The 14,871-nt window shown below is 39.5% G+C and overlaps 1 protein-coding gene across 4 annotated transcripts in view; it reads left to right on the top strand.

Annotated features, from left to right (window-relative positions):
• USP6NL (USP6 N-terminal like) overlaps positions 1-14,871 on the top strand; it is a 111,543-nt gene that overhangs the window by 38,063 nt on the left and 58,609 nt on the right. For 3 of the 4 annotated variants that reach the window (XM_085082669.1, XM_085082677.1, XM_085082654.1), the window contains one exon: positions 13,750-13,823. In XM_085082669.1, coding sequence (XP_084938795.1) covers positions 13,750-13,823 — 74 coding nt within the window. Of the gene's footprint in view, positions 1-7,338; positions 7,530-13,749; positions 13,824-14,871 lie in introns of those variants that run through there. The other variant, XM_085082660.1, reaches the window with a different exon arrangement.

Raw genomic sequence — 14,871 nt, 5'->3', positions numbered from 1 at the left:
TAGGGATTGTATTAGATGAAGTAGACTTTCTCAGTGTACTGAGTTTCAAACTGCTTTTTTAATTTCAGGTAATTTTCTGCTGAGATATGAAAGTCTGTGACAAATAGATTTTTCTGGGTTGTGAGTGGTTTTGTTTGGTTTGGCTTTTTTCTTTAACAGTGTAGTGGTTATAAAGCAGATCTTCATTAGTAGGTTCAGTGCATTATTGACTTCAGCATAAACAATAAATGGATTTTTTTGCTTGATGCCTGTGTACAAGGCTTAGATTAGAATTAACCTCATGTTTATTGTGCAGTAGGAACTTGTTACGGTCTTCACAGCATGTGTTTGTAGTTCTTAATTTTGCATTGGTACTGAAATAAAAGTACTGATTTTGAGAGAAGCATTGAAAACTTGGTGGGTTTGTGTCACTGAAGTGCCTCAGTGTTTATCTTCCTCTAAGCCAATAAAAATAAAGTGTTACTGATATGCTTTTTAATGCACTGATTATTAAAGTTATTGTTTCTGTTCAACAGCAGTATAAATTAATAATTGTCAGCTTATATAAATACTGGATATTTGTAAAACATTTTCAGAGTATCCAAAGAATGAGCCAAATGGTGCCTCTTGCTGTGATCTCTTACTTGAAGGAGATTTATAACCTCTTTGGAAAATTCTGTTCTGATTAACCTACACTGTCCTTTAAAATCAACTATTCAAACAAATGCCTTTTCATTTTTGTTTTGTGCTCCTTTCCTACTACAGTATTGTGCCTGCCTCAGTGGTGCTGACTGTACTTAACTGGTGTCAGAGATTGGGGAAAAAAACCCCAGACTTTTTTTGTCACACTGTCCTAAATTTTAGGCGTAGATTACATCTAAAATATAATTTGGTGTTTCCTCTAGCAAAGAATATAAAGGCAATGGATATAATGTAGGCAGAAGGTTTTTCATACTGGTACAGTGTTCCATAAACAGCCAGAAAGTTTGTGATCTTTTTTCTTTTTCCTCTGCCTTCCCCTTTTGGTTTTTTTATCCAAACTCTGAAGTTGTTTTGTATTGCCAAAGGTTTTAAGTGATGCAAACTAGGTGGAAGCAAACAAATTCATACTGGTATTGTTAGTTAGCAGTATGAATGTAACCTGGTTGTGATTTGGTGGGAATGGCACTGGGATTTACTGCAGCTGCTCTGCAGGGTTTTCCCTCAGTTTGGGGCTGGGACCAGGAACACAGGTCAGCTTTGGAGGCCCTAATTCCTGTTTCGCATGGGAAATGCCATGGCTGTTTACTTTGTTTTGTTTACCAGCCCTCAGTCAGTGAAACTGAAAACAACAGAACCTTCTTGTCTACCACTGACTTCCTTTTCTCATAGCAAAGATGAAGAAACTTCCCCCGTTTCTGCTGCTGTTCGACAAACTTGTTTACCCTTCATCTGGTTGTCTCTTATTCCTCCAGCCTTACCTATAACCACTTTATAAACTTTAAAAAAATGGATTTTGTGCTGCCTGACACTTAGGATGATTTCAAATGTTCAGAAGGGATTTCAGTATTTTTCTCCTCTCTTAAATGCCATTTTAGTTTTTAATTAAATGAATGACAGATATTGTAATTAGCCAGTTACTCAGGTTTTTTTCAAAGCAGGTCCATGCTGTGTAGACATGAGTGATATAAGCAGGCAGGTATCTAAATTTTCTTTGATGTCTTTCTGTGGACTTACTCGAACTTATCATAGAGCCACCAAGAGAAGGTTTAGTGTCATGTGAGCTTCTTGGTGCCATTCAGACTTTTTGGAGGATTCACTTAGAGGATCCTATTTGTACTTAAAGTATTGCTGCAGTTAAAATGTTCATCTGTTCAAAGATGAACAGTTCAGAGACAGTAATTGAAGAAAGCTCTTCACCTATGGTGAATTGAGCTGTAGCGTGTAACTCAGTTGTTTGGGTTTGGTTTTTTTTTTTTTGTGAAGTGCTTTAAGAATGTTAAGATTATAATTAAAATTGAACAGAGAAGGGCCTTGCAGCTCCTCTCACTGTTACTGTGATTTTTGATGGTTCCTTCAGTGCATCCCAGTGGTAGCTAGAGGGATGCCCGAGATCCATGCTCTGTGGTATGGATCACAACAGTCTGTCCAGCAGCCTCTAGTAACTAGTGTAATTCATATAATACGGTTTTGCTGGAATAAAGCGAGAAACACTTTTTCATCCTGCCAGAGCTTTCACAATATTTAAGATTTTATTTTCCTGTTGTGTATTGGGGTGATAGGCAGAGCAGTAGCTCGGCACCTGGGAAGCTCCAGTTCAGGCGTGAACAGAGGCTGCAGGGTGGTTTTCTCACTTTTGGACAAGGACTCATCCCTGGGCACTTGATGCCGTCTCTTCCTGGAGAAGGCAGAAAAGTGAAGGCTGGTAGAACATGTGCAGCTGGGGAGTAAAAGCTGGTGGGATCAGGAGCTGCTCATGCGTTGCTTGTTTGTGAACTCTTCCATCTCCCACGGGGCCAGCGAGGTTTGGGCAGAGCCTGTTGAGCTGAACAACTCCGTGCCAGCCCTGAGGCTGTGGGCGCTGGGCAGGTCGGGGGAGCTGCTGCTGCATCCCCATGATGCTGTTCAAGTTCTGCTCCTGCCGCCTTGAGTCAGAGCTGGTGTTTTTCTGAGCTGGCTTGGAGCTCTTTAGTCTTGTTAAGTGGCAGAATAGCATCTGTTACAAAAACAAACCCTCCTTTTCTTCCTGTTGTAATCAGTTAAATCGGCTGTGTAATTAAATGATGAGCTGGACTGTGGGTATGTCAGTGTACTCAAAGCTCGTCTGTGTAGAAGAACAAACCTCTTTATTTTAGCCAGTATAAAATGATACCAATATAGATGAAATTTTGTAGCTAGACAACTTTTGTAACTTCTCTAACCCTACAGAAGAAATAAACCAGCTTCCTCAAAAATTAAGAACCGCCCCCTTTTAAAAAACTTCATCCAGAGTCTGTCTGAGTGTTGTCTTGGTGATGTTTTAACCTGGGAATAGACTTCACATCATTAATGCTGAATTTTAAAATTATAATTATTGTTTGCTTCATTAATTTTGACTAATGCAGAGAGAAAAATGATTAATCAGGAGACTTAACATAATTAGTGCAGTGTGGCAACTGACTACTTAAATATAAGTCTGTTAACGTGGGAATCATAGCTCTTGTTATGAAATGTTCTGCTTTGTGTAAGAATCTAACATATTAGAACCATTTTACTCTTTAAATTGATACTGCGATTCTTAGTGCTGTGAAAACATTCATATTCTACCTCTAATTATGATGTTCAAAACAGTAAATCTGAAATTATGTTGGAAATAATGTCAAAATTTCTGAGAATTTTTTAATGTTCTTTTGATTTATATTGCTGGGAAACAAATGATTTTTATATATCATCCTGATATATGGCATTGGGAAAATGAAGAAGAAATTTATTGCAGAGAGCTGCTATGTTCAATCTTGCTGAAAGATCGTTTTGCTGGTGTGTTTAGTAGCCTGTCATGGTTAAAAGTATGAGCAATGTCAGTGCACAGAAGAGATATTTTAGTTTTCAAAAGCCTCTGGGAACTGCAAGTATACTATACTTTTAAAGTACAAGGGATAAAAAAAAAGGCATTTTCAGCTTTATATAAGCTGAATATAAGCTACATTTGCTTATAAAATCATAACCAGTACCTGAAAAGTCACTGGTGTGAAAGGATGCCTTGACTTAAATTAGGTTGAGGGTAAAATTCCTGAAATATTTCTGCTTTTTATCTGTCAATACTGCTTCTAAGGTCAAGTGTCTGATCTTAGCATATAATGCAGCAGCTGATTTGCAGCATATTTTATTAAGACAGAATTATAAAGGCTAGGGCTAGTGCTGGGAAAGGTCATGGATTTCACGGGGAGTGTGGGAGTAATACTCATGAGCCGTAGATGAAACAGATTATATGTTACAGTGGGATCAGTTCTAGCCACAGTAGGAGTTCTAAGAAATGTAATCCTTGGTGGAACACCAAAAAAAGATTTCCATGTAGTAGAAAACCTCCTGTGTTTTTGCATGAAGGCTGTGTCTCTGTTGTTCCGCTGCTGCTGGGTTATAATGTGCTACAGAAACAAGGCTGGCTGTGTCCCCTGGAACAGTGAGATGCAGATCTGCTCCCAGTGCCACTGGAACAGCTGCTTGGAGGGCTGACATGATTGAGCTCAGCACACTGTTTGCATCTCCTGACAGACAAATGTGTAGGTGAGCAACCACTTCATCATGGCCACAGTGCTGCTCTTTCATAGCAGTAAAGAAAAACAGTAATGAAAGGTCCGGAGACCAACTGCGCCCTTGGGAAGAGAAGAACAAAGGTTGGCTTGAGCTTAGACATAAGACATTAGCTAGTTGTGACACAAGTCAGACCAGTCTTTACATACTGGCAAATCCCAAATTATGCCCAGCCTGAGTTTTTATATTTAAGTCTTTTAAGTGCTGCTGTAAATGTTTCAGGTTGTGTTGATAGAGTCCTGGGCAGGAGGGTGCATTATGTGTTGGTTTTGTCCTGCTTTTCTTTCAAGAAAGAAGCATTGTTCAAAGTTGGGCTTACTCTTTTCAGTGTAGCTTGTTGCGGATTAGCAATTATGGTTTCTTCTGGCTTTGCAACTGATTGTGTTAACCTTCAGCAAATTAATTTTCTGGCACACAACTGCACACACAACTCTTTGTAAAATGGAATTACAGGAGAACTCTGCCAGATCTTGTCACTCCACTTTGTAGCCCTTGTAACTTTCGTAAGGCTTAGTGGTGAGGTGATGACACGAGCATTCCAACTGCAGCTTCCAGCTGGTTAGGTGTAGGTATAGCTGAGGGAGATGATTTAATTTTAAGGTGTACTTATTTGCATGAAACACATAGAAAAACAAATTGCAATTTAGGATTAAGTAAATGGCAAAGTTGTATTTTATTAGAGTATGTTCTTTTTCTGTTTTATTGCTGGCTTATTTTGAGTTTTGTGCTTTCGTTGCTCCTTAAACTAAAAGTGTTAGGCTGTGTTATTAAAAATAAAATGACAGACATATTGCAGTAACTGACTAATATTGGTAGAGTGTCTGTAAGTCCTTTAGTCCACTGTTGCTTAAAAGCAAGATAGAGTAGTTGATTTAAATGCTATGCAATACATATACTCCTAAATTCTTATTTTATGTTTTGACACAGGCTTCCTCTGTGGAATATTGCTTAGCAGGGCTGCCTTGATTTCCCTGCTCTTGCTTTGAGTCCTGCGAGGATCACTTTAAAATTGATTTGAGAAGGTTTTTAGTAGCAGTTAATTCTACTAATTTCCAAAGTGACCAAATTTTCCATCGGTGACTGTGCAGTGTCTCATAGGGGATGTTGCAGAACTGCAAGTGTTCTGCCATAGTACAATGTAATTTTTCATTAAGATGAAAGTTCAGTCATGTTTCTACAGGGAAGTTAAATTTTTCATATCTTCACCCATTACTTCTCATGCTCTAAAACTACAATAGGGTCTACTGTGAATGCTGGTTATTAAGAGGGGAAGGCTGCATGTGTTTTGCTGTTGCAATGGGCTTTTTTTTGGTGCAGAGCATAATGCAATATATTGATTTTCCAAAGAGTTTTACTCTCTTTTAGCTTTTTTCTTTTCTTTGGAATAGAGAGAAATTTCAGCTAATCCAAAACCTTACCTTTTCTCTGTGTAAGTCTACTTGAAAACACCCACAAAAGCAGACGTGCTGAATTTGAGACATATAAGAGAAATATCAGTATAGATACCTCTAATATAGCTACGATGTGTATATATACATATATATGTATGTCAGTAATATGAGTTAATGCTGTCTGGGAGTAGTGTGTGGAAGAAGAGCAGCAGTGATATTAAAAAGCAAGTTGTTTTCAAGTGGGGAAGGTGTGAGAGAGTTAACCTGCAACAAGTGCTAGTGTTCGTTGCGTGTGAGTTCTTTTCATCCTCACCACAAATGTGCTCAAAGATAAGGAAACAGAAAGTAGCTGGTTTTACAAAACCAGTTCTTTCTTGAGCAAAGTGGAAGATTATTTCTGTGTAGCAAGAGGATTACTGTTGTGTCAGCAGTAAGAAAATGCAGCTTTTGAGGAAAATGTGCCTGGTGGTGGGCATGGCACTGGCTTAGTCTAAACTCATGCTGAATCCAGACTAAACTATTGACACCTGGGCTTGGGTGGGATCCATGAGCAGTAATCAGTGGTAAAGACTGATTAAAACTGATTAAAGTGGTAAAGGAGCTGCTGCTCATTTCCAGGCTCAGTGCTCTGCCAGACGATATGGGGAGGAAGGTTCAAACAATTGAAGGAAGTGTTCTTTTTTCGGTCTCTAGGGAAAAAAGAATAGTCCAACACACTTGATCAGGTCTCATGTTCCTGGCATTTTAACACTTCTCTGAGTGCAAGGAAACAACAAAAGGGCTGAGGCTGGAAGAGACGTCTCAAAATCATCTGGTCCAACCGCCTGCTCAAGCAGGGCTGTGCAGAGCTGCCCTGGACCATGTCAGGATGGCTTATGAACATCTCCAAGGATGGAGATTCCACAGCCTCCCTGGGTAAGCTGTGCCAGTGCCACTGATCATTTTTCAGTTGGCTTCACAAAGTGTCTGGTAGTGTGTATGCGCTGACTTAACTTAGGTTCGGATATGGAATTGTCTGGTTTCTGCTTGCAGGTACCACACAGCAGCAGAATGTCTGCGTGAGAGAGCATGTGTGAAGTTTAAAGTCTGTGCAGGAGAATGTCTTTGTCTGTGTGTCTTGTGGGATATTTGGCACAGAGATGTGTTTTTCAGGTTTTCAGGGTGTAGGTTATTTCTACCAATTTTACTCCTGATTTTTTGTATTTTTATCAACAAAAGTGTTCTTGCCAACTTCTTACATCCCTAGGTGTTTTAGGTCCCCAAGATATCTTGAATAATAAATGAGTTTTGAGCAGAAAATATGTAAAATTTCCGTCCTGCAAGTAGGGAATGCCAAACAGTTACAGAAATCTAAACTGTATTTTTAGAGTTATCTAATTTCATGGTTTCTTAAGTAATAAGCCAGAAAGAGAGTACTTCAAGCCCCATTTCAAGTAAGTCCTTTCAGTAAGATGCTTTTCCTGCAGCACTTGGAAAATACCAGTAAGAATTCTTGCATGAGAGTATAACAGTGATGTGTTACAGGAGCCCTGGCCTCTGAGGCTGTTTGTTCAAATCCTTTTGTTTATTATGAGCTGGAATGCAGGGCTGTGGGCTGGGCTGGAGAACACCAGCGTGGTGCCTTCATGACACTTCGCATTAACAAATGGCATCTTTGTTCGAGCCTCTGCAGCTCGTGGAGCTGTGGAGGGGCTGTGTCTGGAAAAAGGAGCACGTGTCAAGTGCCTCAGTTGTGTGGAGTAAATGCAGCAAGTGGAGGAGGAGAACTTTTCCCCTGGTCATTTTTGATAAACTGATTGAGAATATGGTCTAGAAGCGAACGTATTTACTTCATGAAGACTAAAACAGAGCTCTACAAGGACTGGGAAGAAAGTGACAGTTTAAAGACTGGTAAAGTGTTGTGTGAAATTTTACGTACTGGTCTTTAATTGTTTATATTGTGCTGTTCTACTCCTCTCATTTCAAATTAGTGATAACTGAGTTTTAAATGCTTAATACTATTAAGGTATATACTTATGTTTAATGGTGGAAGAAGTGTAGCTCAGGAAATATGTACTTTTGGAAATATTAACTTCTGGAAATATGTATTTCAGAGAAAGTGTTGCTATGCAAAAAAGATTGCTTTTCTAATTAACTAGTTCACTTTATATTAAAAATTCTTCTCTATGTTACAAGTTCTCTCTGCATGAAGAGAAAGAAAAAGTATAATAAATGATGCTTAATCCCTTTTGTTCACAGCAGGTTTAGTATCGATGTGCAGGTATTTACTAAGATTCTTCCTTTTGAACATCATGTACCCACAACAAAATATTATTAAGTGTACGTCATGGCTTTTATTTCATTGTTTATGGGAATGAACTGGAAGGAAAATAAATAGCGTGAGTATTTAAGGGACTTTCTGCTATGACCAGAGACGTTGTTTATTGCTCTGATATGTGCTTTGAATGTGTAGATGCGTAGCAGCTGGTGGTAGTGCCTGCAGACAGAATTTGTGCCAGTGCAGCTCTTTGTGCAGTGGAATGTGTAATGTGCAAACAAGCAAGAATTTTAGTAAAGTAATGGGAAACAAATTAATGTGTTCAGTTTTGGGGGGATTTTTAGAGTGCTCTGCAGTTGCAGAGACAACAATGGTGGGTCAAAGGACAAAAAAGGAAGAACTATCTTCAGAATATGAGATAAAGTTGCACAGGATGCTCTTAGTCCATTAAGCCTCAGCCATATGGAAAGAAGCACTACTACTGGGGGTGCTGGTCCACAGTGACTGAACATGAGCCAGTGTGGGCCCAGGTGACCAGGAAGGCCAGGGGCATCCTGGCCTGTATCAGCAGTAGTGTGGCCAGCAGGACCAGGGCAGTGATTGTCCCCCTGTACTCAACACTGATGAGGCCACACCTTGAATCCTGGGATCAGTTTTGGACCCCTTAGAACAAGAAGGATGTTTTGGTGCTGGCACATGTCCAGAGAAGAGAATGGAGCTGGGGAAGGATCTGGAGCACAAGTTCTGTGAAGAGTGACTGAGGGAGTTGGGGTGTTTATCCCGGAGAAAAGGAGGCTCAAAGGGGGGACCTTCTCCCTAATAGGAGGGTGTAGCCAACTGGGGGTCAGGCTGCTCTCCCAGGTAACAAATGACAGAATGACATGAAGTGATTTCAAGTTGCGTTGGGGTGGTTTAGATTGGATATTAGCAAAAATTTTATTCCCAAAAGGGTTGTTGGGCGTTGGAACACGCTGCCCAGGGAAGTGGTGGAGTCATCATCCCTGGAGGTATTTAAAAGATGTGTAGATGTGGCACTTGGGAGCATAGTTTAGTGGTGGCCTTGGCAGTGATGGGTTAATGGTTGGACACAGTGATCTTAAAAGTATTTTTCAATCTAAACAAATCTATGATTCTACTTAAATTTATGGCACATCTACAAGAGGCAGCTGCTTATGCTGTTGATAATGCGTTAGCACTGCAATGTATCTCGTACCTTACTCCTCGTCAGCGTGAGGAACTCGCCGAGGCTCTCAATGGCACTCATTTCATACTGCCTTGATGAGGGAGTTAGTCCTTGGTTGTTGTTACCTTTTCCAGGTGAGGTACAGCCTAGTAATTTTTTAGGCTGTACATCACTAGTAAGTTTGAGTAACCCCAAAGACCATTCCTGTAAGTTGCATGACTGCTTTTGCAGGGAGTAGAGATGTGTGCTCAGCGGATTGACATGGAAATCACTTAAAAAAAAAAAATAAAAATCTGTGCCTTACTGGTTTGCAGTTCTGTAGCTGAACAGGATTAGATGCCATGCAGGATTAGACAGAGTTCAAAAGTGCTTTGTAAGCCTTGTAGAGCAACAGCTTTTTTTTTTTGTGGGAAGGACCAATGTTTTACTGTCTTCTGGCTGTTCCTCCCTCAGCAGCAGCTCAGTTCTGCCAGGCTGTCATGAAAGCCAGGTGTGACTGTGTGACTCTGTTAGTCACCCCAGTCAGGAGCAGCCAGGCTGTCACAGGCTGTTCAGCTCCAGCTTGACTGCTGGAAACACAAGTGATAGTGCTGCCAGTTTCCCCTCCTTTATTGTGGAAAACTCAGTTACTGTAGGAAGGATCCTCAGTGTTTAGCTCGGTGATTTAAAAGAATACAAAATCACATTATCACCAAACTTTCCCCCCCTACCTTCTCCTTACACCCACCTTAAAATACGGATTTTAGGTGTATTATAGGGGGACCTTGGGTTGAGGTTCTCTGGTGTCTGTAGGTGCCTGCATCCACAGCTACTCTTCCTCCCTGTGGAACAGAAGGGAGAAGATGGCTCAAAAGCAAGACTAAGGCAGGATTGGTTTGGTGGGTTTTTTGTGGTTTTTTGTGGGTTTTTTTGTTTCTTTTGTGTGGTTCATTGTTTTGGTTTTTTGCTTGGTTGTTTGGTTTGGTTTTTTGGTTGGTTGTTTCATCAGATCCATCAAACCATAGCTCTGTTTCTTGCAAAAATCTCTATCCTTGGTAAGTTTTGCTGTTAAGTCAGAATTGAATTTTCACATCTATTTGTAGGCCACAGCCTTATTTTTTCTTTACTAGTGTTTATTTTTACTTGGATCTGTTGTTTTGCTGTTAAATATGCCACTTATGGCAGTTGGTCTCTTCCAGGTAGTCTAGCATTAATTATACATAATCTTATATAGCATAATCTTACATATTTTTAGTTTGCATTATGTCTGTTGCTCCTAAGGAGCTTCAGGACACTTGGAAATTTTCACAATGAGAACAGCCATTGGAATAATCTCCCCAGGGGTGGGGTGGATTCCCCAAGATAGGACACTTCTGAAATTCAACTGAACAGGGTTCTGGACCATCTTACCTGGACTGTGCTTCTGCCAAGAAGGCTTGGACTAGATGGTCCTTGAGGTTCCTTCCAACCTGTCATTCTATGATTGCTGCTGGGCAGGGTTTTAACCACACTGCTTGTATCTTGTAAGCTTGGCCAGTTTTGGGGGGACTTGAGAGTGCTGTTTAACATGCCATCATTGACAGATTTTATCATCAGATCGTTGCTAATATTTTTCCTCATTCTTTAGTTCAACTCAGTTCTCTGTACTAGCTAATTGACTATGTATTAACCTCATCTGAGATGGCATTGTTTCCTGTATAATCTGTAATGCTAACTTTTAATTAGTGAATTTAATCATAGTTGTGTCATATCTTTAACTGTTTTCACTTGAGATAATACTGAATAAAACTGATAAGACTTCAGAATACCAGTTATTTGTCTTCAATTTCATAGTGATGTATTTTTGTACTGAAGAATTTTTCCTGTTTCCATACTGAGCGTTTGCTTTATCAGGAATGACTGCATAATTTCTAACTTGGAGATATTTAAATATTTCCTCTTACAAGAAAAATCATGTTTAATGGTTATCTCCCAAAATAAAAGCTCTTGTCCCCATCTCAAGCTGTTTCCTGGGTTTTCAGTATTGGTGGATTAATGAAACACTGAACTATATCAGTGCAGCTGGAACGTTAAGATGATTCTGTCAGAAAGCAAAGAGGATTACTTTAAAGGCAATGAATATGATAATTTACATATTAAATTTAATGAATTGTCATGAGACATAAAACATGCCAAACTTTGATTCACGTTGCTTATGTGGAAGAAGAGATGGTAAGCAATGGCCATGTTGTCAGGAGAAATCAGGAACTTGCTTTCTGGTGCGAATACGGTTTGGCATTCTTTTAAGCAAAGGTTTAAACTTTTTTTCATCTTACACTGTTATTCTGTCTGTGTTGTTGAAGATTTATGCATGTCCTTTTGAGCAAATTTTAAAATAAAATATAAACAATTTTTAGCTCTGTTAAAAAATTGTATCAATATACATATGTGAATGTACTGAGTAGTATGTATTACAGTATTGTCCACTTATATTCAGGCACACTCTTTGTCAAATTACATCTCTCTTTTATTTGGAAATCAGTGATAGGACTTTTCCTGTATTTCTTGAAGCTCAGCAGCAGGTGTACATTAAACAAGGGAGCTTTCCCCCCACATCTGTTCATTAGAGAAGTGGAGATTAGGGTCAGTCAGTACTTGAATTTGCTGAAGGAGTGTCAAGTTTCTAAGGAAGTTAAAAGTTTACTTTTTAAAAACCCATAATTCGTCTTCTCTAAAGACTTGCTGTAAGCACAGAGCTGTCTTACAAAAGAAAACACAATTTAATTTTGGTTACAATTCCTTTATCTTCTCACTTTGAAAGTAAAACCAGGACTCATCCACTGCTTTTTGTCAGTGTTGATATGGTAGCTTTAGTGGATGTTGTCAGTTCAGCAGACACGCTATGTCAGCTAGTAAAGATTAAGAACCAGATTGTTGTAATTGTGCTGGGAGAGTAGATTGTGCTGCAGTGCCCTGGGAGTGGTGTGAAGTTGTGTCTGTGCCCTTGGGTGTGACAAGGCTGGGGACCTGAAAGCACAGGAGGAGCATTGCCCTGCTTGGACACACCAAAGTCTGAGCAATATGAAATGATTCTACTCACCCCTTATCTTATGGAGAGGAAATTATTTGTCAGTGTTGTGGCTAAGTGATGTAAAGCTTCCAACTATAGCAGATGGATTTTTTTTCTTCATCAAAAATTGTGTAAATACATGTGTGCTGGTTCTGCTGCATGCTGGAAAAAATGACAGAGCTCTATGTCCTTGCTAATAAACAGGAGTAATACGATTGGCAAATGATGGTGACAAGGAAAAGGAGGCCAGGTGAGGGTAACAAAGTGTGATTTCTGGGGATCATAAATAAAAGCTTTAAAGAAGTAGTCAGACTTTCCCTTAGATGAAGTTTGGGATAAGCAGTGCTGTTGTCTGAATGGTGGTGCTTGAGTGTGTTGTGGGTCATACTGAGGTTCTCTTCGTGTTCTCCTGGCAAAACTTGAAGTGAAAACAAGCAGAGACCATGCTAAATCTCTAACAGATGGCTTAGAAGGCCACCTTGGCACAACTTCTTGTCTAAATGTTGAGAAATATGCAGGTAAACTTTATTAAAGAAACACTAGGTTTGGGCAAATAATTGTGTAAGAAGACTGTAATATCTGATCTGCTTTTCTATTTCATGGCCCAGATGGTTGGTATGTACTATTCCTGAAGTTCATTATGTTGCCATGAACTAGATAGTGAAGAAAAAACACATGCTTGGAGTTATTTTTATAATAGTGTTAGGTTGAAATATATTTCAAACCTTTTAAAAGCCTTGCTTTATCTCAAGTTCATTGCTTTTTAATAACCAAAGAAATAAACTCTCGAATCTTTCACAAAACTATTAATTAAAGTAGATTTACCTCGTTGGTTTCATGTAATTATGTAATCATGTAATTTGGGATTGAAGTACATTCTGTTGTTGGACATTCAAAACAGTAGCTTTTACTTTCTTAATGCTTTCTGTTCCTGTCCATGTTCTAGAGAGGGTTTCTGCTCAGAGAGCAGGATTTAGCAAAACTTGAACTTCACTCATGTCCTAAATGTTGCATTTGCAGTGTCCTCTTGTCCAATGCTTACTTACACATTGTTTTTTTTCTTGCCTGTCAACCTTCCTGTTGTCATATCCTTACACTTATTCCAGCTGTGGGTTGCCCAAGTTGCAGTTCTGACACTATAATAACATCCTTCCCTGTTTTCTGAGAAACAAGTTTTAGGCAATTTCTAAGAAGCAGCCACGCAGTATTTCTTCAGTCTTCCAATATCTCTACAAATCCTGTAAATAGTTTACACTTTTGTTTTAACCCAGCAGTGAGTGTTTCAGGTTTCTTTGACTGGTAGAATGTTTGTGGAATTGCCAGCTAGTGGCTTTCAGTACTTTCTTTGGTCTTTCAATTAGTGGGTTGTGCAGAACTATCTTTTTACTCTATTTAATATCTGCATTGGTGGAAAATCTGAAATTTTCTAAGCTCAGCAATTAAGATACTGTGCAGTAACTGTACTTTGCTTTGAGCAGTATTCAAGACATGCGCCAAGGTCATATTTTGCTTTTACACAATAGTTTTGGCATTTCTCCATTTAAGTAGTCTCCCTGAAGTTGAAGATTTTCCAAGTGTTTGGCTGCAGTTCTTTGTTCACAAGGGAGAAAATCTGAACAGCATTATTTTAATTCCTCTGCAGGTGCAGATGCTGAGCAGGATGCTGCTATCAAACTTGCCCAGGAACGAGCAGAGATAGTTGCCAAGTATGACAGAGTAAGTGAACTTTATTAATAATTTAAAAGGCATTTTATAATGAATCTTAGTAATATGTCTGTTTAAAAACTGAATAATGATTCCAGCTAGCTGTTGTTTAAAATACTCTGTCGAGTACTAATCTGATGGCTTAATGATACACTGGCCTCTGGGTAAGTTAAATTCTCCCTCCATGGGGGATATTCTGGATAATGACTCATTCAACTAATTTTTCAGGTGCATAGCAAGTTACTTTGGGACTATTTCAGAGAGTATGTTGTATTAGAAGTAGTGAAAGTGGGGTGTTTGAGGATGCTTAGTATATCTATGAGATCAGGAAGACTCTCATTTTACTCTTTATGTATTTAATCTTTGGTTATAGTAGTAGAAACACTGAAATCATTGCAGAAAAAGTAAAAGATCAGTGAGCTGTATTGTTTCTAATATTGCTGTGGGGAGCTAAAGAATGCCCAGGTCATACCATGTTTGTTCTTGGGCTCCTTGTCAGGAAAAGCCTGGCATGGAGGATACCAAGAGTGCTTACATGGTATTCAGGTATTTTTGTAGCACTTAGGGACTTTTTAAGTGCCACTGGAGTACAGACTTGTTTGTAGAGTTCATGAAATATTTTATACGCCAGACTTACTGGTGATCTGCACAGTGTGCAGGTGAGTCTGTGGTTCTGGTCCTTGGAACAAGAGAAAACATGCTCCTGTGGTTGACCCTGGCTGATCCCAGGTGCCCCCCAGGGCTTCTCTGTCACTGCCATCCACAGCTGGGCAGGCGAGAGAAAATGTAACAAAAGGCTCATGAGTTGAGATGAGGGTGGGGAGAGATCCTTCACTGTGACTGTCATGGGCAAAGCAGACCTGACTTGCGAAAATCTGTTTAATTTATTGCCAATCAAATCAGAGTAGAATAACAAGAAAATACAAACTGAGTCTTAAAACTTTTCTCCCCACTTCTCCCTTGTTTCTGGGCTTAACTTTGCTCCCAGTTTTCTCAGCCTCCTCCACCCAAGCAGCACAGGAGGATGAGGAATGGCTGCTGTGGTCAGCTTATCCCACAT

Source organism: Lichenostomus cassidix, chromosome 1Aa, assembly GCF_008360975.1.
Source record: "Lichenostomus cassidix isolate B80296 chromosome 1Aa, HeHo_3.0, whole genome shotgun sequence".
Taxonomy (NCBI): Eukaryota; Metazoa; Chordata; class Aves; order Passeriformes; family Meliphagidae; genus Lichenostomus; species Lichenostomus cassidix.
This window is presented reverse-complemented; position numbering and strand designations above follow the sequence as displayed.